General features: G+C 56.1%; 6 protein-coding genes across 6 annotated transcripts; 5 read left to right on the forward strand and 1 right to left on the reverse strand.

Moving 5' to 3' along the window:
- Positions 1 to 1,850: 1,850 nt before the first annotated feature.
- BZA05DRAFT_467433 (uncharacterized protein) lies at positions 1,851 to 3,693 on the forward strand (the record flags this gene model as incomplete). Its single annotated transcript, XM_051487814.1, has 4 exons — positions 1,851 to 2,565; positions 2,601 to 2,755; positions 2,903 to 2,982; positions 3,043 to 3,693. The coding sequence occupies exons 1-4, from the start codon at positions 2,024 to 2,026 to the stop codon at positions 3,691 to 3,693; spliced, it is 1,428 nt and encodes a 475-aa protein (XP_051334476.1). The 5' UTR covers positions 1,851 to 2,023.
- A 967-nt stretch (positions 3,694 to 4,660) lies between these two features.
- Positions 4,661 to 8,596, forward strand: BZA05DRAFT_255590 (putative serine esterase-domain-containing protein). The gene is made up of 2 exons (XM_051480086.1): positions 4,661 to 5,135; positions 5,205 to 8,596. Exons 1-2 carry the CDS (start codon positions 4,831 to 4,833, stop codon positions 8,398 to 8,400), a joined length of 3,501 nt encoding a protein of 1,166 aa, XP_051334477.1. The 5' UTR covers positions 4,661 to 4,830; the 3' UTR covers positions 8,401 to 8,596.
- A 649-nt stretch (positions 8,597 to 9,245) lies between these two features.
- On the forward strand, positions 9,246 to 13,365 carry BZA05DRAFT_467441 (sexual differentiation process protein isp4; the record flags this gene model as incomplete). The annotated part of the gene is made up of 7 exons (XM_051487815.1): positions 9,246 to 10,030; positions 10,108 to 11,021; positions 11,104 to 11,343; positions 11,460 to 11,579; positions 11,639 to 11,792; positions 11,852 to 12,011; positions 12,078 to 13,365. The coding sequence occupies exons 1-7, from the start codon at positions 9,682 to 9,684 to the stop codon at positions 13,363 to 13,365; spliced, it is 3,225 nt and encodes a 1,074-aa protein (XP_051334478.1). The 5' UTR covers positions 9,246 to 9,681.
- Positions 13,366 to 14,067: 702 nt separating this feature from the next.
- BZA05DRAFT_478008 (timeless protein-domain-containing protein) lies at positions 14,068 to 17,921 on the reverse strand. The gene is made up of 6 exons (XM_051488342.1): positions 17,756 to 17,921; positions 17,556 to 17,705; positions 17,376 to 17,493; positions 16,430 to 17,316; positions 16,048 to 16,376; positions 14,068 to 16,001 (listed from the first exon to the last, which is right to left on the reverse strand). The coding sequence occupies exons 1-6, from the start codon at positions 17,840 to 17,842 to the stop codon at positions 14,129 to 14,131; spliced, it is 3,444 nt and encodes a 1,147-aa protein (XP_051334479.1). The 5' UTR covers positions 17,843 to 17,921; the 3' UTR covers positions 14,068 to 14,128.
- Positions 17,922 to 18,257: 336 nt separating this feature from the next.
- On the forward strand, positions 18,258 to 19,693 carry BZA05DRAFT_414007 (uncharacterized protein). Its single transcript, XM_051485234.1, has 2 exons — positions 18,258 to 18,922; positions 18,979 to 19,693. Exons 1-2 carry the CDS (start codon positions 18,694 to 18,696, stop codon positions 19,353 to 19,355), a joined length of 606 nt encoding a protein of 201 aa, XP_051334480.1. The 5' UTR covers positions 18,258 to 18,693; the 3' UTR covers positions 19,356 to 19,693.
- Positions 19,694 to 19,853: 160 nt separating this feature from the next.
- On the forward strand, positions 19,854 to 22,126 carry BZA05DRAFT_255681 (uncharacterized protein). Its single transcript, XM_051480087.1, has 4 exons — positions 19,854 to 20,052; positions 20,193 to 20,196; positions 20,280 to 21,884; positions 22,050 to 22,126. The coding sequence occupies exons 1-3, from the start codon at positions 19,983 to 19,985 to the stop codon at positions 21,664 to 21,666; spliced, it is 1,461 nt and encodes a 486-aa protein (XP_051334481.1). The 5' UTR covers positions 19,854 to 19,982; the 3' UTR covers positions 21,667 to 21,884; positions 22,050 to 22,126.
- Positions 22,127 to 23,214: the final 1,088 nt, after the last annotated feature.

Here is a 23,214-nt window from a genome sequence, read left to right on the forward strand (position 1 = left end):
CAGCTCTCTTCTATAGCTGTATGTATGATAGGAGCAGCAGTCAGCGGAAGCCAGATGTCGTCGTGCTAGGTATCCATATGGTCGCTATGAGAGCAAGCTTGAGCGACAGCTTTTGAGAGCGGCAGACAAGTTCCGACACGGTACTTCACAGTGCTACCTGCGTAATTACACATAATCACTCGGTTTGAAGGCTATACGGTACTCCTCGAAGTGATGGACTTCTTTTGGCCGCAGCGGACTGTATGGTATGTAGCGGGTTCTTCACTCGACCCCTCTACACACGGGCGGGAAGGAAAGGGTCTGTGGTAGTTACTCGTAAACGGATCACCAACTCATTCCTTTGCAGCAATAGGCTCCCGAGTCCCGATGCCGTGTGTTCTTCTTCTTCCCTGGTATCATAGCTTCGGTACCATATATATAACCGCCTCGTAACTAGGACTCGCCTATCTACGTCGAGCTCTTGGTAGTAAGCTAAGATCGAGTAGCTACTATATATAGACTTGCATACAGCATCTCTACACGCTGGCAGGTAATCATAAATCTGATACTATTGGGGGCTCAGTGCATACACAGCCGTGACCCGCCGTAAGGCACAAAACGATAGCATCCAAGGATTTTATCTAGGTAGGTAAACGGTCAACGAGCAACTTGCAGGTGCGTGGTCGCAATTCAGGAATACTTCAACGGAAGTTCTACCGTCGCGAACCTCGCAGATATATCCAGTTGTGTAACACATGTCGTTTTGACGGTTTACCGAGTGAGATCGTGTGATAGCAGAGCCTGTTTACAGTTTGTACCTATGGACACCCGTGTATTTTTGGTCTCCTGTCATACGCCAACTTAAGGCCACGTCGCCGGCTCGGTCCGGGAGTGTAACGATAGCACAATTCTTTGTACCGGAACCTACTCTAGTTCACGGCACTTTCCCTTTTAACGTGTGCCACACGCCCACATGGCCACGGCGTCCTCTCCGCGATCTCGTTCCGACCGCAAACCGAAATGCAGCGTGGGTAGAGCACCTAATCTTGCTCGATGGTGCATTGAGGCTGGTGATCACAAACGATCGCGAGTGATGCCACGGTGAAAGAAACATATCATAAGTCGCATCCGGTGTTTCACCACTCCTAATTGCCGGAGTGGCATCCCTTTCCTGCATCATCCCTGTTGGGTGTTGGTGGTCATCAAACCCTGAACGCCAGTCGGGATGTACAGGACTGGCAAATACTCTACTCGAGCTAGGCGGCAACGGCCTAGAGGGAAAGCTCCCTGCTCGTTCCCCCTCGAAATCCTCGTGTTGCTGTTGGTTTCATCTTGCGATGGAGAACCGAGAAAGACAGGATTTATTATCTACATTCCCATACACTCTTGATAAATCGCCGAATTGAATCATCCGGCACTCTCTCTTTCTTCTCTTCTTCTTCCCGCTGTCGCTATTTCCCCGTCGTTGAGTTCTCTGCCTCGATTAAAACATAAAGCTCACCTGCAGTAGCTCCCCATCTCTACCCCTAGATACAGGCTTTATCCTACCCACTTCCCTTAGCGAGCGAGAAGTGAAATTGGAATGGTCTGGAAAATGTATATAAAATGATAGAATCGTAAATGGTTCAAGTTACATGTGGTCCGAGCGCACGAGCTGCGTCTGGACGACCCCTGCTCGTGCTTCTACAAGACAAGACGTGCATCTCCCGAGCAACGGGCAACGCAGCAACGGACCCTCAAACCCCTTCTCTGTTTGCCTTGCTCCTCCTCCCTCCAATCCCCCGTTCCACCTTCTCCCCCTTTCCACCTTCAAACCCTCTCTTCATTCCAACACTCCTCACTCCTTCACTTCGTTCCAACACTCTCGCTCTCACACCTCCAATACATACGTGAAGAACCCCCCTCGCCTCTTCTTCTCGTACCATTTCACCTAATATTCTACCACCGATAACCAAACCCCCCCTCTCCACTCTCTCTCCCCAACGAATTCAAACGAACACGAACACAACAGTCAAGTTGCACGATAACCGCACAAACGAACAGAATGTCGTCCCAAACATGGCCGGAACTCAAGGCTGACCACCCCATCATCAAGCTCCACCAGAAGCTTCCAGAGATTCTCACTGCTTCTGAGGGCTACAACTCGATCTGGGGACTCACCCTTATCGCTCCTCCTGCCGCTGAGCCCAGCGCCATCCCGCCACCCCTCCTGCCACCACCTCCACTCCTCCCCCGCCCGGATGCCGCTGCCCCTACAACCAGAAGCCGGCGTCGCTGCCGAGACCCGCGTTCCGTCGCCTCGGCCGACAAGAAGCCCGTCCCACAGCCCACCTTCGCCGCGCTGATTCCTGCAGAAGTTCCTGCGCGCGAACGCGAACGACGTTTGCCAAGGCCTTCCCCGCAGCTGAAGGACACCATGGTGTGCGCAAGGGGTTCTTCTCTTCTCGCCGACGGAGAGAGCAGCAAGGGATGGAGCGAGACCAAGTTCAAGGGAATCGGATACGTCAACACCATCAAGCACAAGAGCGGTGTGGAGAAGGTCGTCTCTTGGAACATCTACGGTGCCACCAAGGATATCAAGGCTACGTTTTCGGCGGACTCGACGAGTTCATCCGGTGGAGGGTCAATCTCATGGAGGAGAGCTTGACGCGTCTCAAGTTGGGCGAGGCCACCGAGCCGATCCCCGACTACGGTCAGGGCGAGGATCCTTACATGAGTCTTCAGGTCCATGACTACATGAACGTTTTCTTTTCCTTTCTTGCGACTTCCGTCGGAGGTCAAGGCGGCCAGCAAGAAGACGATTGAGATGTTCGCAAGATACTACCCCCCCCCCCGAAACGTTGGAGAGGAAGTTTTTCGTGTAATGTGCTCGTTTCCGCGATCGATGCGATTGGTTTGCATATAACTGACTTTCGTGATGCAGGAACGTCCCTCCCCGCGCCTCATGGGCTGGGTCTACAAGCTTGCATCAAGAGGCTGTTGAGCAACGCTACGGTGTCAAAGGTATGTTTTTTGCCATTGGATATGTCGAGGAGTTCATCGCTGATTGCAATTTCTCTTCAGTTGGAGATGTTGAGTTCAAGCAAGGAGCTGGCCTCCTGGTTGGGCGAGGACATTCCTAAGCAGTACGGTGGAAACGCCGAGCCTTTGGAGTCGGGTAGCAACTCGGTCCACAGCCCCAAGGACGTCGACGGAGAGGCTGCCGAGGAGGCCGCCGTCAAGGAGAAGGAGGCCAAGGAGGCTAAGGCTGTCGAGGAAGCCACCGCTGCCGCCGCCGCCGCGAATGAGCAGGAGACTAAGCCGGCTGTCGTCGAGGAGGTCAAGGCTACCGAGGAGGCACCCAAGGAGGCACCTAAGGAGGAGGCCGCGCCAATCGTGAGCGTCACCACCCCCGCTGAGACCACCGTGGAAGAACCGAAGGTCGCCGAGATTCCCGTCGTGGCTGTCCCTGAGACCGCTACAGTAGCCGAAATCGAGGCCCCTAAGGCCGAGGAGACGCCGGTTGCCAAGAAGGAGGAGGAGGTCACCCCCTTGCCCCTTACCGAGCCCGTCACCGCCGAAGTCGTCGTCGTCGCCGAGGCCGCCACGCAGCCAATCACTGAGGTCGAGGTTCGCGAGGATGCTCCAGCGGCTCCCAAAGACATCTCCGAGGTCCCCATTCCTGCGCCCATCGCTCTCACCGAGGCCCCCAAGGTCGAGGAGAAGAAGGAGTAAACATTTGCACATGTTCCACTATTGATACTAGTTTTTTCATCCTTTTTCTCTCTCTGGCATTTTGGCTAGTGCTGTGTACGGGCGTTCTTTTCCGTTTCATTTCATTCCCTTCTCTTTTTTTCAATTGTCTGCTTTGTTCTTTTCCTTTCTTTCGTCGTCATCGATCTCTCGGGGACGTGTGATGGATGGATGGGTGGGGGAGTGCATTGGGAAAAACAACAAATCGGTGAAGAGATTCTGAGGCGGATATAAAAAGCGAGCGTGTTCTTTTCTTCACTTTGCTGTCTGGTTTGGAGGGAAAAGAAGCGGTGTTTTCAATGTTGATATCCCACTTCCTCTTTCTTTCGATTGTCTTGTGATTTTCACGTCTGCTCTGCTTTTGCGTCCGTCTGTTGTGTTGATCTTCTTTGCTGTGTTGTGTCTTTCTCTGTCTGCGGTTGTTGTTGTCGTTGACGATGTTTTCTAATGTTTAATGCGTTGTTGCAACTGTTCGTTTGCCCACTGTACTTTAGGATCAAGGAATGGGGGAGGAGGGGGAGGAGGGGGTGGAAAGCGACGTTGGGGATTCGTCTAGTTACCTACATAGAGGAGAACCAAAGATTGAGGTTAGAACAAGCTTTTTTTTTTTTGCCCTGCAGCTTCGCCCGGTGCATTGAGTTCGACCAACAAAAGTCATGGCGTGTGCAAATACAATGTGTATGCAGTCACCTTTCTGCCGAGCGAGTCCATCTATCCAATAACCTTCGTCCTTCGGGATGGTCATATATATGTAGAGTACTGGCTGGATGTTCAAAGTTCAGTGGCGATATGACTGGGGGTAAGAGCATAAACCTTGTATTTGTAGTTGACTCGAACGGAAACTCGTTGCGGTTCGTTGGACACAGCCCGTGACCTGACTGAAAGGTTTTGGCTATGACGCGCTATGTAAATATCCCTGCTTCGAAAACGGACAGCTCACATGCACGCACGCGGAGCATCTCCGAAAGAAAGGTATGAGAGCGGAAGTGCTCTGAGCCGCCCCGCAACCACTCCCTACTATCACTACCACAACCACCGCCTCTTCGCGGATTATCATCACAAGTTCACAACAAACCAACACCACGCACACCCCCGACACCACATGCTCCAACCGCAACAATGCTCCTCGTGCACACCACCGGCAGCACTCGAATCGGCGAGGTGCGCCGGTACACAATAACGTACACGCCGTCGTCTGACCGGCTGCTGCCATTGCCTGCCGCGCTGCACCTACGGATCAAGAACACCGCGCCGCTGCCGTTCCGCGCCGCGTACCTGCACGGCCCGTACACGCTGTACGTGTCCGTGCGGCGCCAGGAGTTCGAGCCGTGGACGAGCAGTACGCCCGGCACCAGGGAGCGCGACGAGGAGCTGCAGGGAGAGCGCGATAGGGGCCAGGGGAAGCAGGAGGGCGGGATTCCGGTGTAGGTCACTCGGGAACAGATGGAGGGGGGGAGGGGGCGCTTGTGCTGACGATGATGGGGGGAGGGCAGCTACGATCCGCACCTCAAAGCCGGCGCCTCGTTCTACGCGACGCTGCCGATCCCGCCAGAGCTGATCGAGGACTCGATGCGGATATTCCGCGAATCGGGCGCGCCAGATGCTCCCGGCTGTCGGAAGGGGTACGAACACGGCGGGCGCATGAGTCTGGACGGGAAACGCACGTTCTCGCGCGATCCGAAGCGACGCCGCAGCGTCACGTGGATCATCGAGGTCATCAGTCAGGTGATCTTCTCGACGACGGCGACGGTCGGCTACGAGATACTGCTCGGGAGAGACGAGAAGTGCCTCAGCTTTGCGTATCCGCTTGGCAGCGGGAATACTACGCCGCGGCCCGGGAGCTCGGGAAGTGATGGTACGGGAGCAGAGAATGGCGTGTTGTCTCGTGCGGTGCAAGTGAAGTTGCAGGGGACGAAGGAGCTATGGGAGACACCTGCGTTTCCGAGTTGGCAGGAGGGGCTGACGAGGGAGGAGATGGCGAGGGATCCAGAGGAGCAGGATGAGGCGCGGGAGAGAAGGAGAAAGCAGAAAGTGAAGAGAAAGACGAAGGATGTGCATTTGGTTATTCTCACACATGGTTTGCATAGTAATACCGGTGCGGATATGCTATTTTTGAAGGAGTCGATCGATGAGGAGGAGAGGAAGGCGACACTGATGCGGAGGAAGCTCGTCGAGGAGGGCAAGATGTCTGCCGCCGAGGAGGAGAATGCCGAGCAGGTGATTGTGCGCGGGTTCCACGACAACAGCTGTCGCACCGAACGAGGGATCAAGTATCTCGGGAAGAGACTCGCGAGATTCGTCCTCCACACCGCACGTCCAAACCATCCTCCGCTGCCGCAATCGGGCCGCAATAAGTTGCACAAACCGAGGAAGCCGCATCATCACCCGCATCTGACTCCCGAAGCAAGGGATAACGGACTGCCAGGGCTGAACGACGGGGCTGGGGATGTACCACCGTACAAGATTACAAGTATTTCATTTATCGGCCATTCCCTCGGAGGCCTGGTGCAGACGTATGCGATTGCTTACATCCACGCACACTCGCCCACCTTCTTTCAAGAGATCAAACCGGTCAATTTTGTCGCGCTTGCAACACCATTTTTAGGATTGTCCAACGAGAACCCGCTCTACGTTCGGTTCGCACTCGACTTTGGGCTGGTGGGAAAGACTGGACAAGATTTGGGCCTGAAGTGGAGGGCTCCCGGCGCGTTTGCGGCGTTTGGTGGCAATGGGACAGCATCCAAGTCTGCGGGTGGTGATGGAAGTTCTAAGCCTCTTCTCAGAATCCTGCCCACGGGACCGGCGCACGAAGTTCTCAAGATGTTCCGTAATCGGACGGTGTACGCAAATGTTGTCAACGACGGAATCGTTCCACTCCGCACTAGTTGCTTGCTATTCCTAGATTGGAAGGGACTCGGCAGGGTTGACAAGGCGAGGAGAGAGAATGGTCCTGTCGGTGGCCTGGTTGAGTGGGGCTGGGGCCAACTCGTGAGTACCAGTACGGCAACCTCTGCGAGTAAACCACTGCCGCCGACGGGATTTGGGTTTCCGGGTGGGTTTGGGAATACATTTTGGAGCAAGAGTGGAGACTCGGCCACTTCTTCGACAGTGGTGCCGCCTACCATCGTCGCTCACGGCACTGCAGAGGAGCCAGCGGCCCAGCGACTTATAGAAAACAATCCGGTTACTGAAGCACCGCTCACCAATGAGCCCTCGGCGAGGGAGCGCAGCCAGCAACAGCAGCTCACCATTTCTGCACCACCCTCCCAACCCTCATCTCCCAGCATCAAACCCACGCCCAATCCGTTCAGTGCATTCATGACTCTCCTTCGCCCACACGCTGGCACTAAGTCCAAACCGGCAGGAAAGATCTACCACCGCTCCCAGACCCACTCCACTGTGTCTTCGGCCGAATCATCATCCGCAGATTTGGCCCTCTCCTCGCCCAGCGACGAGCCCACCACTCTCGAAGCGCCGCCCAAAACCTCCATCTTGGAAGCCGCGGGCGACGTCCTCAACCCACCCCTCCCCAGCACCGAATTCCTGATCGACCCCGGCTCGCGCCCACAAACAATCTTCCACGACCGCGTCTACCACGCGGACGAAATCCCGCCGCTGCCCGCCTCCAAACGCAGCACCGGCCTCGCCAACATATCCACAGCGGCCAGCAACATTCCCGTGGAAGAAAAGATCGCGCGTGCCTACCACAAAGGCATGTCGTGGCGCAAAGTCCTTGTGCGGCTCGAGCCCGACGCGCACAACAACATGGTGGTCCGGCGCATGTTCGCCAACGCCTACGGCTGGCCGGTAATCCAGCACCTGGTCGAAACGCACTTCGGCATGAGCTACGAAGCGGTCACCCCGGACGCCTTCGAGGGCCGCCAGGAGCGCGCAGATACCCCCGAGGGACTTACCGAGGCCACCTCCCCGACCGTCGCGAAAGCGCCCCCGGACACCCCGACCCGCCGCCGCAGCGACACTGTCGATACTGCTTCGTGGACGTCGGACGCGTTCAACATCTCGGACGACGACGTGTCGACGACCGACTCCGAGGAGGACGCGAACGCGGAGGAAACACTGCAGGCGTTCCTGGGTCTGCCCCCTACGCCGCAGAAGCAGCAGCTCGAGCGCGGGACTACAGAGGTCTCCAAGGTCTCTGCCGAAGCTGCGGCGGCGGGTGGCGTCGGCACCGGTGGAACTGTGGGCTTGGGACTAAGGAATCTCAGCTTTGGAAGCGGTCCTGGCGGGGGCTGGGGAGAACGCAGGAGGAGCGGCGAGAGCGAGAGGCGCAGCGAGGCTGTTAAGATGCTGGAGCGCTGTAGTAGTACTACTACCGTGAGACAGGCGCAGAAGACTAGTATTGGGAGTTCCGGCGGTAGTCCGGCGAGTGGCAGCGGTGGGGAGGTGTGGAGGGAGGGCGAGAGGGAGGGGCTGCTTGAGGGGGAACACGAGGAACGGGAGGAACGTGGGGAGGAAAGGGGCACGAAAAGTAATGATACCGTTAGGCAGGTGAGAAGGATCAGTGCCGTTGGCGGGCCGGCGAGTGGGAATGGGACGCATGTCGAGGCGGAGAGCGAGGGGTTGTTGGCGGGGCAGGAGCAAGTAGAAGAGGGGTTATTGGCGGGACAGGAACAGGAAGAGGAACAGGCGGAGGAGCGTGTACAAAGCACTGTGACGGGCACGGAATAGCGATGATGTGCGGAGGAGTTGCATATATTGGTGTTTTTTTGAGCGGCTTTTTCTCTATATCATCTTGCTTGGTCTTGTGTGTTGAGGATAGTATGGATGTCTGTATGCATACCTAGAATGGGATTTGAGGGTTATATCAGTCACTAGGTCGGGGTGGAATCTGGACGCGAATCGAAAATTGTAATAGTAAGGCGGCTTTATTCATCCTTTACTTGGTACATTCGAATTTCAGTCACTCATCTCTCGTCAAAACTCGGCACCACGCATATTGCCACGCACCATATGCTCTTACTAGTATACGTGGGCGTTTGTACAGTACGTACCCCTTAAATCTCTGGCTACCAGCCCCACATTCACCACTCTATCCGTTCATCAACGAGTTTATGAGTTTAATAAACGAGTTGATTGTCGTGTCACCGAGATGCGGTGCTTGCATGTGGTTTTTGTCGTCCACTAGAATCCAGGCCATCACCTTCGCTCTTCACGTGGTAACCACTGGTATCATCGCTCATCACTGCTCGTCACGTGACACAATTGCTCATCGCCGGGTAAACTACCCGCCAAAAGGCAGAAATCCACACAGCTAGCCCGCAGCGGGTTGACTTGCAGACATCTAAGGCACGCCGCACGACGACATGCGGTGCGCGGCGGATGATCAGATAATCATTGATAAGCCTCTTGGCATGACACACAATTTATCAGATGGTCTGATATCTGCAGCCTTTCTTCGCCGGCTGCTATCTTTTCGGCGCGGAGTGGCCGGCCAGGGTTCCGTGCGTGCGTGAGACCACACGGCGACGGATGCCTGGCCACACACGTGTCTCGCCAGCATGCTTCGATGATGAATGAGCCCGACCAATTCGCTCACCAGCCGTCATAGAAAGTCTTCACAGAGATCATACATATCATCATGCGCACCCGTTTGTTATCCGCATCGGTATGCATAGCACTTCCTTCTTTCGTGCCAGCTGTCGAAAGGAATCATCATCATCCTCTCCGGACAATATCCGTGTCCGTCGACACTCTGCCGGCCAGTCACCCCCCCCTCCCTCCCATCCCAGAAACATTCCCGGAGGTCGTCATCCCCCCCCACACCACCAACTCACCACTCACCACTCACCGCCCATCATCCGCCAACCAGCAGGCAGGCCCCCGCCGCACCCGCCCCACACCGGATCGACGAGGCGGATCGCGACGAAACGGAGCTTACCATATTAAGCCCCCGCACGGAAAGCCCCTGCTAGAACCTCTACATGTCGACACCTGCATCACCGTCCGCGCATGGCAGTGGCCGGCGCAGCAGCAGCAGCCGAATCCCTCCAGGAGGAGGAGGAGGAGGAGGAGGGGGGAGGAGGAGGAGGAGGGGGAGGAGGACGAGGCCTCTCGCACCGGCTCACCCCGCCCCTGTCTCACCGACCTGATCGCTCGCCGAACCCCAGTAGCAGCACCAGTAGTAGTCACACCCATGGCTCATACGCCAACACCGACTCTCCTCCGCTAGACCACGAGCCGGAACTCGAGTTGTCGTCGCTTCCTTCCCCGCGACTTACTCGTGCCAGCGCTAACCGCGGGAGCCCTCTTGCTTTTCTCCCCACCACCGCCGAAGACGACGCAGACCCGTACCCCTCCCGTTCTCCCGCCAGCTACTTATCGGACCGCGACCGCCCGTTGACATCCCCCTCCGCCGCGCCGCTGCCGTCGCCGCAGCTTCATACCTCTCGTACGACTCCGGCCACGAGCTCGATCGCAACCGCCGCCCACCGCGCCGACCACCACCACCACCGCCAAAACAATCACACTACTCACAACACCGACCAAACACTGATACTAGCGGCTTCGACTTCGGCTTGGGCTTTGGCGCCAAATTATCCGGCTGGTACAATCACATGAAGGCGACACATTTTCCGCTGCTGCGTTCGTCGCCAGCAGTAGGCACCGGCAGCTACGGAGCCCTTCCGACGAGCTACCAGGGATCCGGTGCATCTTCGGAGACCCCCTCGGACGAGGACCACGGTGCTACCACGGAGGAAGATGAGGGACCGCTGTCATCTGCTACCGACGGACTGATGGGTGGTGGTGGGACTCGCAACAGAAAATGGAAGGGCATACGGACGGGTGTGGAAACAAGAGAAGGACTAGAAGGCTATCAGATGGACCCGAATGAAGCAGGGAGTGAGTCGGAAGCCGTGCTGGATATTGACGACGAAGAGGACAACGAGGAAGAGGAGGAGGAAGACGAAAATGACCCAAAGGATAATTCACCCTACCCGGAAGTGCGCGCATCCGTCCTGGCGACCGATGACGAGTCCCTGTCGATCAACACGCCCAGAATGTGGACCCTGTCACTGCTCTTCACGCTCGTCGGGTCGTCGACGAACCTGTTCTTTTCGCTGCGCTACCCGTCCATATCGATAACCCCAGTGATCGCCTTGTTGCTCGCGCATCCTTTAGGAAAGCTCTGGGACCAAGCCTTTCCCAATGACCTTGAAAATGAAGTCAAACCGACGGGGACGCTGGGTCGGTTCAGAAGTTGGCTGGGCCAGGGGCGGTGGAATAGGAAGGAACACGCTTGCGTATATATCAGTAGCAACGTCTCCTTTGGCTTTGCCTTTGCTACCGACGTAAGGCTCTTGTGTCTGGACGGCCCGTGGTTTCGACAGGCGCCAGGGATGACTTTTGGCTGATGATCCTCTCTCCCCATAGGTGATCGTTGAGCAAACGCACTTCTACCATCAGGACCCTGGCGTTGTTTACCAGATCCTCCTGACGTTGTCGACTCAAATTCTGGGCTACACGTTTGCCGGGTTGACGCGGCAGTGGCTGGTACGGCCAAGTAGCATGATCTGGCCAGGAACTTTGATGTCCACGGCGATGTTCACGACATTGCACGGCGAAGAAAATAAGCCAGCCGATGGGTGGGAAGTTTCGCGGTGGAGGTTTTTCGTGAGTCCTTTCGCACCTAACAGTATTCTAGTGATCTGCACGTCGTTATCAGATCATTTGATAGCTGCCTGCAGAAGTGTGTTTCGAAACCACAGGTCCGCTAACCGTGATGACAGAATTATGTTTTCGCCGGAGGCTTCGTATGGTATTTCGTTCCAGGCTTCCTGATGCCCGCGCTCAGTTACTTCAACGCTGCGACGTGGTTTGCTCCCGATAATGTCGTCATCTCGAACTTGGTATGCCACATCGCCGTCCCACCTGCAGGAACGTATGCGCCCGCTAACTGCGATCACAGTTTGGTGTCAGGTCGGGCTTGGGAATGCTGCCGGTGACCTTTGACTGGGCGCAGATTTCGTACATCGGATCGCCGCTAATGACACCGTTCTGGGCTGCTGCAAATGTGGTTGGAGGGCTGATACTCGTGATGTGGATCATCGCGCCAATCATGTGTACGCTGCCGTGCACGTTGTTGTTGCTGTCGCAGGATAATTATCTGACCGCTTCGCAGATTACTCGAATGTGTTTTACAGTTCGTACATGCCAATACTGTCGAGTGATGTGTTTGACAACACGGCGCAGACATACAACGTTTCGCGCATTCTCACGCCACAGTTCTTGTTCGACGAGGAGGCGTACAAAGACTACAGCAAGGTGTTTATGCCGATCACGTAGGTCCCCTGATCATCGTGCGTTGTCGTCGGCCGTCGGCTGATGAGGAGGGGGGGGCGTTGCAGATATGTACTCTCGTACGGCCTGCAGTTTGCCGCGCTGACAGCTTTGGTCACACACACGGCCTGTTGGCACGGGAAGGACATCTGGCGCCAGTGGAAGAAGGTCATGCAGGCTCCCTCCCGACGGCCTGCAGGTGGTGCCGAATATGCTCCGATCGCGACACCATCGTCTTCGGCGGGGGGGAGGCGCGCCAGGCGGCGTAGGAGCCGTCGTCTGTCGACTGTCAGCGACGGCGAGTGGGAGGAGATGGTCAATGGCGATGATGTTCACATACGGCTGATGAAGAAGTACGAGGAGTGTCCCACGAGCTGGTACCTTGCGACCTTTGTTGTTATGGTTGCGGTCGGCATCTTCGTCGTCGAGTATTATCCCGTGCACCTTCCGTGGTACGGGCTTCTGCTGGCGTTGGGCGTTTGCGGCGTCTTCTTCGTTCCCATCGGGATCGTCATGGCGATCACCAACACGCAGTCATCGCTCTTCCTCGTGTGTCAGCTCATCTGCGGCACCATCTTCCCCGGCCGCCCGGTCGCCAACATGGTGTTCGTCATGTACGGGTACATCACGTCCACACAGGGGCTCAAATTCGCAGCGGACCTAAAGCTGGGGCATTACATGAAGATCCCGCCGCGCCTCCTGTTCAACATCCAGCTCTTCGCCACGGTAGTCGGCTGTCTGACGCAGATCGGAGTGCTGAACTGGATGTTCAACAACATCCCCGGGATCTGCACGCCCGAGGCGCTGAACGGCTTTACGTGTCCCATCGCGCGCGTGCACTTCAACGGCTCGATCCTGTGGGGGGTCGTAGGACCCGGCCGCTTCTTCGGCTCGAAAGAGCTTTACCGGCCATTGATCTGGGCGTTCCTGATCGGTGCGATCGCGCCAGTCAGTATCTGGCTCATCTGGCGGGCGCGCGGGAAGCCGCGCCGCTCCTTCCTCAAGGCCATCTCGTTGCCTGTGCTCTTCGGCTCGCTGTCGTGGATCCCGCCCGCTACGGGACTCAACTTCTCCGCTTGGGCGATTGTGTGCTACGTCTTCAATTGGGTACTCCGTAGGCGCCGCACAGAGTGGTGGGGGAAGTACACCATGACCCTCAGTGCCGCGCTCGACGCGAGTTTGGCCTTCGGCCTGGTCGTCGTGTTCTTTGCGCTGCTCTATCCCGGCTGGGGATGGCTGGAGAATCTGCAGTGGTGGGGTACGAAAGTGCATACGCAGGGCTGCGACTGGAGGGGCTGTGCGTTTAATGAAGTACCCGAGGGCGGAACGTTCGGGCCGAAGTTTGGGAGCTGGTAAGAGGGGGTTTATTTTTTCTGTCCGGGGAGATATTTTGGAAGGCGGGTTGTAGGTATAATAATGAATACTGACACTGCGTTTGTGGTAGATTTGGGGTTTTGCTGCTGATTGTTGTGTTCATTTGCACTGCGTTTCGCCTGCTTGCTCCTGTCTGACTCACGACTGCTTTCGCCTGCAACTGCTTTCGCCTGCTATCCTATCACTCCTCCTCCTCCTCCACTTCGTTCGTTCGTTCGTTCTGCGTTTTGGCGTGCATGCGACTGCGACTGCGACTGCGCTTTCGCTTCGTTCTTCGCTTCGTTTTTCGGTTTCGGTTTGGATTGTTTTTTCGTCTTGGATTGTTTCGGCTTCGGGTCGTTGGATGTGCTAATCTAGAGTGACTTATTTGCTTGTTTACATAGATGTTTTATCGGTTACTTGACTGTGGCTTAGGTCTGTAGGATGTGATGTAGGATGTGAGATGTACTGTGTACTGGTACTGTGTCGACGTGGACGTGGATATGAACGCATGTGTATCAATATTTCATGGGCAGAAGGCAGAAGGCCGAGATGCGCGTACGTGATGACTACTTTGTGGAAATGGGAGAGTATGGCTATGGGGTGGATGGATGGATGAATGAACGGTGTAGTACGTGGACATCGGGAACTACATGGGCTTGATGTGATGTGATATCTCGACTTTCAGTGCACGGGTTATGCAGTGTTTATCTATTATTCTATCAAACCCAGGCCGCAGGGTATATGTCTATGTCACTACTCCGATCTACTCATCGTCGCTATCCACGACGACAGCTCTTCTCCTTCGAGCAGCTACCGGTTTATCCTCCTCGCTCTCACTGTCGGCGTCTTCAGCTTCATCGACGACGGAAACGTCTCGCATAACCACATCCTCTTTTTCGGAATCGGAGCTGGAGTAGATGATCACCGCGCCAGTTTTCCTCGTGATCGGCTCGATGGTGCTTTCCCTCTCCCTCTCCCTCTCCCTCCCCCCCTCGTCGTCCGAGTCATCATCATTAAAGATACTCTTCTTCTCCTTCTCCGGCTTGTCCACCTTCTTCCTCCGTTTCGTTGGCGCCTCCCTTTCCCCGTCCCCGTCCCCCTCCTCCCCATCACTCCCACCACCCCTCACCAGCGGCAGCTTCTCAGGCCTAACCACCGGCTGCGGTCCGAGACTTCTAATCTCCCTCTCGCGGGCATAAAACATCTCGTCACCCTCGACATCACTGTTGTCATCACTATCGTGCACAAACTTGTCGCTCTTGATCTTCGACAGCTTTAGTCTCTCCGCCTCCTCGCGCTTCCGGCGCTTCTCGAGGGCTAGCGCGCTGAGCTCTTCGTTCGCCGCCTCCGCCTCGACTACCAGGCGCCGCTTGCGTTTGGCGCCCTTGCTGCGCTGCGGCGCGTGCACGCTGGTTGGACCGCCGGGCTCGAATAAGCCTGTGGCCTCGTCCTCCTCGTCGGCGGAGGAGCCTGAGGAGTCGGAAGACAGCACGGGGCGGCGGGTGCGCGCTGTGGTGGAGGGGAGTTTGCGCTTTAGCAGGTCAGCGGCGGCGGTGTTGTCGAACGTTGGAGGGTCGTTGGCGAATTTCTGCAGGAGTGTTAGGTTCTCGGCCAGGGTTTGCGAGGTGTGGCGCGCCGGGATGAGCCATTTCGTCTCTGGCGTCTCGTTTGGTTCTACGGGTTCGCAGCCTACGAGCTTGAGAAGGAAGCGCAGGACTGCGTCCTTGAATAGCGCCCGCGCGCGCTCGTCGGTTCTGGGGTCAATGAGGATGTCGGGTGGTGTGCCGGCGGTGGTGGGGGAAGGTGCGGCTTCTGATGAGGGACCGTGGGCTTCGAGCGTGAGACGCGCCGCGGATTCGTCTTCGAAGGATTTGCGCTCCGTTACGGCTTTCCTGATGACGTCCTTGAGCCACTCCACGTCGCTGGACTTGTTGTCGTCCAGTAGTGCGGCAACTCCGACGCCAACCTGGTCCGAGTGTGATTGTACCCCCGAGCCAGGTTTGATCATGAGCTCCGCTGCGGCACGCGGTTTTGCGACGTGCAATTCCTTGGTGTAGCCGTGCTGGAGGTAGTGCGTCGTACTGGAGAGCTTCGTGAAGAGGAGCTCCACATACATCGCCGGCTCGGCCTCCAATTTCTTGAACAGCTTCCGCAGGAAATGTTTTGTGAACTGGTCGACCTCCTTGTATGCCGGATGCTTCCTGTCCAGAGCCGCGGAGCCCTGCATCATGCGATGCAGCAGATTCACCAGATCCAGTCTGTACAGCAGCACCTCCATCTTCCTCTTTTCCGAGATGCGATGAAACATCTTGATGGCGCGCATGATCTGGGTCGCATTGAGCTCCTGATAGTAGGTGAGAAACGCGATAAACGTGTTGATGCAGTTCTGGTTCAGGTATTTGGCCTCGAACTTTGTGAAGTCGAAGGCGCGCTCTGCAGCTGCACTTTTGCTGGCGGCGACCAGCTCAGAATCGTCTTCTTCGTGCTCGGCGGCTTCGCCGAGGGCGGCGGCCTTTTCTTTGGCTTTTTTGGACTGGCGCCGGCGTGACCGAACAAACATGTGTTCGTGCTGCTGTGAGTACTTCTCGAGGAGCTTGAGGTGGACGTATGCCATCTCTGTGCAGTCATCGAGCCATCTATACGGTCAGCTGTTGCCACACCGGATCAATGGAAGCCACGTACTTGAACGGCTGTTTTGTATACGACCGGCAGATGTTGTAAATCAAATCCATAGTCGTCTCTTCGTAGAATAGACGGTTCTGTATATTCTCGGCAATCTCCTGGTCGTCCTCGATCGGCGACAGTGCCATCTCCTGTACTGTATAGAGGATCTGGGTAAAGCACCTCATTCCTGCCTGCAAGGCCGTCCACTGCTTCATTTCAAACCATTCTATCATTTTCCTGTTGAGCGTGATCAGGAACTGCTGGTTGAGGACCGCCGACACGACTGCCCAACTATCCTCTTCTGCGGGGAGGCCTTTCTTTTCCGGTCCTTCGCAGCGATCCGTCGTCTGACCCTTTCGGCTTCAAGGAGCCACGCCACGAGGGAGAAGTATTGCCTTACATGCGAATCGAGGAGGCGTTCGACATCACGGTCGATAGCTCGGCGGATAGACTCAAATAGCGGGTTGAACCCGGAATCGATGAAATCCTCAACAAACCGGCGGAAATGCTTCTTTGCGCCGGTGGTCAAGCTTACCGTCATGTCGAATTCCGTCTTGAGGGAGACGCCTGCTTTATCCGCACCCCGAGCCTTTTTCCACTTTTTCGCCTTGTCGAGCTTTTCCAGGCCGGTGTCCTTGGTCAACAAGGCATCCTGGCCGGACACGAACGACCGTGTCCCATCGGTCCTCTCCATCCAGATGGTCGAGCCGAAGCGGTTATGTCGTGTCGAAGACCTCGAGGCAGCCCGCTTCAGGTCATCTTCCCGCTTCAACAGCTGCGCAAGATCGTTCCCGCGCTTCTCCGACTCCTCGCCATCTGACCGAAAGATGGCTTCAACATCCAAGCCCTTGATAAGATGATACAACACCTCCATAACAACTGTATCGTGCGCCCTGAAGTCGTCCGCAATGCCGGACGCAATCGTGAGCAAGAGGTCCAGCACATTCTGCTCTGCGTACGCCGTTATAGTCGCACTCCTGTTGATCTCCTCTCCCGCCTCATTCTCGCCCGGCTCTGGGTGCTCGATGATCGCGATGTTCCGCAGTGTGTAGAGTACCAGCTTGATGATTCCTTCGTCACGAGCGCCCCGGTCGTACGACGGCATTGCCATTGCGGGGAGTGCCGCGCGGATGATGTCTTTGAGGATCTTTTTGGAACTATGTTGCAGGATTGCGGTCTTGTAGCGGGCCTGCGCGTGCTGCAGCACCGGGATGTGGCGGTGGTGGTTGACCGTCATCTGCTCGTTTTGTTTCTCGAACGGCCATGTCAATGGGGTGAGTAATTCAACTGTGAAGCCGTCAGCATTCCCGGAGCTGTGAGCGTCCACCGGCCAGAGAGAGACATACTGCACGCTACCGTTAACCGATGTATTGGCTTCACCATAGTATCCTCCTCCTTCCACATGGCAATAATCGGCAACAGATCACCTCCCACCAGGTTCATCTCGCTCAGACATCTGGCCACCTATCATCCATCATATCAGCCCTACCCCGTCCTCATCCTATCCCAGGCAGGGAGGCACAAACATCGTATCGATTCAATTTCTCATCATAAAGCTTCAGCCATCTCCGTAGATCCTTCAGACACGCAAGCGCGTCGTCGCCAAGTGTATACCTCCCATCCTCTTCGACGGACGCGCCTCCGAGCGCTGTACAAATGGAGTAGATATGAGCTCTCTGCAACCGTCAGTGATCGCCACCAGCCAGCATAGATCGGGGAGACGGACAATTAACGGGTCGACGACATCGCGGTTTTGGGCTTGGACTGCGGCTTCCTCGGGGTCTGGGATGGATACGGGTTCGTTTCGGGACATGGTATCGTGTGTGGGGTATGTGGGTGGTGGTGGGAGGAGTGTCGAGGAGTTGTGTTTACGTGGAGGTTCGGAGAAGACGCGACGCGTAAAGATGTCCGCATTCCCCTGTCCTCCTGCCCATGCCACGCTACTGCAAGGACCGGGTTGTATGGTGCGGGAAACGTCGGTTACACAAAGGATGAGGGAAAGTTACAAGATCACGATTTAGATCAAGGTGTTACGCGGGGAAATTACTCGAGCTCTCAGTTATTTAGAGTACAACCAGAGGATTTAAAGAGGCAGAAGAAGGAGGGGTGTGTCTATTGAGCTGGCATCGTGTGGTCTGGCGGCACTGGCCTTCCCAGTAATTTCTCTGGCGACAACTTCCGTCGACTAAAGCCAATTCCCCATCGATTCGTACTGGCTTCTTTTCACCAAGTTCTCATTTCTTGCTGCTCTCATTCGTGGAAAAGATACATGGTAAAAGTGGCCAAGATAACTACACTCGGTACTCGAAGGTAAAAGGCACGAGTTCGGAGTTCCTAGTTATGTGAAGACTGATTAAACCCCACAGAGAAACAATATCTAAGGCTACTTATATGAAAGTACACAAAAGAAAAGGAAACCCCCAACAGTACCAAGCAGCAAGTGAGTAGAGCAGACAGCCCACTAATCGCCTGGCAACTCCGTCAAGTCAACAATGGGGATCCCCTCGAGAGTGAAGGATTCGTCGTCAGCCCTCGCTCTGGGCGTGAGCCTTTTAACCCTCTTCGCCGCGAGTTCAGCAGCAGAAAAGGGCTGGGAATGGATTTCCGATTTCGGCTCAGGCTCTAGCTTCGCTTCTGATTCTTGAGAAACCTGGAGAGCGTTAGATGCGGCTCGGATATGTGTACATACCTCAGGAAGCAGTGATGAACATCGGGCGTGACGTGGCCGGAGACATGCGGCTGGTCCTTCGCGATGATACCATGCAATTGAAGACTGCTTCTCTTCATGTAGTAAAAGCGAAACCGGACATACGGCGGTCCTTTAGGGCTGTCGATGAAGCTGGTGATGCCCCAATGCAGATGGGTTGGGGGCAGCGCAACCGGATCACCGAAGCTATGGTTCAGTCAGTTCGTACGTACGACGCCTCACGAAGAGACGAGGCTGTGTACCAGACCATAGCCGATATGTCTTTGCCTTTTGCATTTTTCTCGTGCAAGATCTCCGGCCTATGCCGGGTTCGGGGCTCGTCCTGGTAAACTTTCGGCCGATCCCTATCGTGCGGTTTAACGTAGGCGCGATACACCGACAACTCGATTACCCCGATAGCTGCGGCATCCTCCTTCCCCAGTTGGATTCCATCACTATCTTCAGTCATCTGGACTTCACGGGAATAGTACGGCAAGCGTTGGTTGTCAGCAATCCGGAAGCCGGTGCAGTAACCTCCAGCTGGTTCATAAGTCTTTTTACGCCCGGAGGGTACGGAGGGTGCGCAGGGTGTGGGGGGTACAAAAGGTCCGCGCCAATGGAAACCAGGATCGCGAAATAAGTTTCTGAGACCGCCTCAACGTAAACCGACGCAACAGCTTGGGCGCTGCCGTCAGGGGGCTCGTCGCATGGATACTCGAGCAGCGGTACCCGGGTCGCCAGGTCGCAAAGCTCGGCTCTGACTCCACGATGGGTTGGCATGGTGGGCCTGAATTGCTGGTCGGGGTATTAGATGGGACGAAAGGTGGGATGAGGAGATGTGGGGCGAGACGTGAGAAACCGAGAAACCGAGGGCAAGCTTGGAATTTCGGTGGCCTGCAGAGGTCGACGGAGTGTATTGGGTGCAGTGGATCGTTATTGAAGCTTCACACCAGGAGCTTGACGTAAGACGGACGTGGTGGGTGGTAGTATTCCGAGTGGCGCTTAGGGTTTCCTCATAGAGCCTCGAGCCATACACAGTGTCCAAGATGCCGTCCAGTTAACGATTAGTCACTCGGTAGAAGGGATTCCGAGACGAGGTACCTTGCTACTGGTGCCGCCGAACGCCGCAAGACGTGCACCACAACCCAGAACTCGGAGGCCCGACAAACAACCGGGGCCAAATTGCGCACATTTCCTAGTACAACACCATATCGTCCGCAGTTGCCGGCTGCTGCTGTGCGGAGTCTGGCGATCCAGAGATTGATGAATGATCGCGACCTCTAGCCAGGCTTGGTCCAATCCACCGCGGCCCATACACACAGAACGAGCCATTGTAGGTGTGTACACACGGGCCCTATCCGTATAGTAAAATTCACCGCATACCTTCTACTCACACGCTCGCCTTTCCCATCCATGTGTTCCATCGACTCTCTTAAGGTTTCATATCGACATCGCGTATCTGACGTCCGTAATTAAGCAGAGTGAGATGTCACCCCTATCCACGCTAGCGTCGCAGTGACGGCACATGCCGAGGCGCTAACTCACTCTTTCCCCATCACCTCAGCGCAAAAAGTAGCGTCAAACGCGTTGGCACGCGCCACACACACCACCACGCCCCAACTAACCAACCACTCAACCCAACCATCTTTTTCATTCCCAATCCTCCCCTTACCACCACCACAACCCACATAAAAAAAAGAACACCAACAATCACGCCCCTCCCCACACCCCATCCATCGCGACTAATAATGTCCGGCTTCCAAGGTCCTTCCAGAGGCGGCTTTGGAGGAGGAGGAGGAGGCGGCGGAAGGCGGAGAGGAGGTCCTCCGTTCCCGCGACGGGCGGGTTACGACAGTTACAAGCCCTCTCACGACAGCAGTGCCAGCGCCGGTGGCGGAGGCGGCAGGAGTGCTAGACCGGACGATGGGCATCATGGCGGCCGGGATAGGGGGCGGGAGAGAGAGCTTCATCGTGACCGTGGATCCCGGGGAAACGACGGATTCCGGCCGGATTCCTCTACGCCCCAGATCGCCTCGGAGTACCATGTTGCAAGCCGCAGTCGTAGTCGCTCGCCAACCCATCATGATCGTGAGCGTGATCGTGATCGCGACCGCCGTGAGCACGGAAAGCCCGAGGAGCAGCAGCGGTACGGTGGAGGCAGGGACCACCGTGACCGGGACCGCGGCGGACAGCAGCACGACGTGTATGCCGGACCCGGGCAGCAGGACACATATCTCGACCAACACGACATGTACCCGCCGTTGGATCAGCGACACGACGAGCGCGCAGTGGACTCCCGTGCCGTCGTTCCCAGCAGGGCACCCTCGGGGCGAGACGACGACCGACAGCGCATTGACAACCGACAGCGTATCGAGGACCGACTGCGCGGTGACGACCGACAGCGCATTGACGATCGACCGCGCATTGACGACCGACAGCGTATTGACGACCGCCAGCGCAGCGTATCACCCTTCACTGCGCGCACACTACTCCACAAGCAATCGTCTCACAGTCGTACCCGCAGCCACTCCTCCGAGCGCCCCAATGGCAGAAACCAAGACGGCGTGCCGACGCGTCCTCGACATTTTGACAACCCAGACGTGGTCGAGCCCGCTCCACGGACGCGCTCCGCACGCCCCCCATTCCACCCCCGCCAACGTAATGTCAAAGTCGCGCGCAGCAAGGAGACCTCCGAGGCGGGGTACGCGGCCATGGCGGATCTGTACGGCGGCGCTACGCTCATCAAGCTGGGCAACGAGAGGGGCACTTACGCGTACATACACTTTCATACCCACCTGGACGCCCAAAGAGCTGTGGACGCCCGCTCCGATACCAATTGGTCCTCGGTGGTGGTCAAGGAGGGGGAGGAGGACGGTGGAATGCACGAGGCTGTACTGGTATGGGGCCGCCAGAAGCGGGGCGGCAACGCGTTCAGGAACCTGGGAGAGTAGAAGTCTTGCTGCCCCCCTGGGCAGCGAAGGTGATGTGGAGATCTGGAGATGATAGTGGAGTCGAGTCTAGTCGAGGATAGGATAGTTGATGAGAGTGTAGACGTGTGCGTGTGCGTGTGTATCTTTGTGTGTGTGTGTGTGTGTGTGCGTGTTTGATTGCCGTGATGTAGAGGCGACATCTCATCTATCAGTTGTGGCGGGCGAGGATCATTACCTAGGTGTGTCGTGCACGTGTACCGAGATACCAATTTCTGCCTCCATAGTACTCTCTCACTACATCTTTCCATAGCTCAGCCATGAGTAGTGCTGTTTTTCTGTTACGAGTGGGGGTTGGGGATCTGCAAGTTCGTGGGTGTTGATTCTGACTCGTGTTCACCATCCAGATCCCGTTTTTTGGTTTTGTCCAAGCATTGATTGCATACGACCTATCTAGATCGTGGAAATATCCGCCCATACACCCTCCGTTTCCACATCATCCACTGTACCTGGACCGGGCGGAAGAGTGATAAACAGTGAGAGACGATGGCCGCGCCCATCCCCTCCACGCAAACAGCTGTATCACTCCATCCCAAGTCTCCACCCAGTACTCGACAATCACTCCTCCTCCCAACGTACAGAAACATCGATACCACCTAACGAGTTCCTACCTACATAGTCAGTTGCCACAATCCACATTTGTTTACAAATACCATGATACATGATCCATCCCTCCCGGCTCGCCGCTCCACACCCTCGACCAATTCCAGCTCCCCACAGCCAGACAGCCAGACGGGCGATATCCAAAATTCACACCTGCATACTCACCCTCTCCGCCCTCATCTCGGACGCGGTATTGGCCCTTCTGCGTCGAATACAGTAATGCGCACAGCTAAATATAATTATCAAGAACGCCACGATCGTGAGCCCTATCAGCACTGCTCCGAGAGCCGCGAGGTTATCCTTGATGCGTGGTGGTGGAGAACTGCGGGTAAAGGTAGAGGGGGGTAAGCGGGTCGTGAAGGTGGAGATGGAGGCTAGAAATTTACGTGTAATTGGGGTGGGCATGAGCGGGCGCGGGTGGAAGGTCATCTTGAGATGGGCTGATTGAGAAGCAGGTAGGTCGGATGGTTGGATGGTCGGGTGGTTGGATGATATAGGTGGCTGGGAAAGGTCGAGTGGGATGGACTTGGAACCTGGAAGGCGTTGGGCTTGGAAGAGCGGTTATGATGAGCGGTGCGAATCGAGTTGATGCGGCAGGTGGAGCGGATGGCGAGATGTGAATTTATTTTCTGTTGTTGAGTTTTAGTCGGACGAGTGACGGCTCATGAGTCCACTGATTTGCATTAAACTTTCTGGCACGGGCATCACAGTGCTGGAGCCAGCACCCCTACGGCCATGTATATCACTGTTCCGTTTATGTGCAGAGAAAGGCTTCGCATGTAATTATATCTCCATAGCCATGGCCACAGATATCGCTGTTGCGCCGTCGCCTAGTGATAGCTTACCGGACCATGATAGCAGTTGCACGAGCACGGTTATTGCGTAACTTTCTCTTTGATATTTCATACA

The sequence above is a fragment of the Tricharina praecox genome, assembly GCF_024521635.1.
Source record: "Tricharina praecox strain CBS 144465 chromosome Unknown BZA05scaffold_72, whole genome shotgun sequence".
Taxonomy (NCBI): Eukaryota; Fungi; Ascomycota; class Pezizomycetes; order Pezizales; family Pyronemataceae; genus Tricharina; species Tricharina praecox.

Bases quoted from the DNA above. Each gene is read 5' to 3' on its own strand.
- BZA05DRAFT_255590 (XM_051480086.1), top strand. From the start codon at position 4,831: ATGCTCCTCGTGCACACCACCGGCAGCACTCGAATCGGCGAGGTGCGC. The intron at 5,136-5,204 runs GTAGGTCACTCG...GGGGGAGGGCAG, and splicing joins CAGGAGGGCGGGATTCCGGT to CTACGATCCGCACCTCAAAG.
- BZA05DRAFT_478008 (XM_051488342.1), bottom strand. From the start codon at position 17,842: ATGTCCCGAAACGAACCCGTATCCATCCCAGACCCCGAGGAAGCCGCA. The intron at 17,494-17,555 runs GTTTGTGCCTCC...GATGGATGATAG, and splicing joins AGAAATTGAATCGATACGAT to GTGGCCAGATGTCTGAGCGA. The intron at 16,377-16,429 runs GTAAGGCAATAC...CGAAAGGGTCAG, and splicing joins AACGCCTCCTCGATTCGCAT to ACGACGGATCGCTGCGAAGG.
- BZA05DRAFT_414007 (XM_051485234.1), top strand. From the start codon at position 18,694: ATGCGGCTCGGATATGTGTACATACCTCAGGAAGCAGTGATGAACATC. The intron at 18,923-18,978 runs CTATGGTTCAGT...GAGGCTGTGTAC, and splicing joins GCGCAACCGGATCACCGAAG to CAGACCATAGCCGATATGTC.
- BZA05DRAFT_255681 (XM_051480087.1), top strand. From the start codon at position 19,983: ATGATCGCGACCTCTAGCCAGGCTTGGTCCAATCCACCGCGGCCCATA.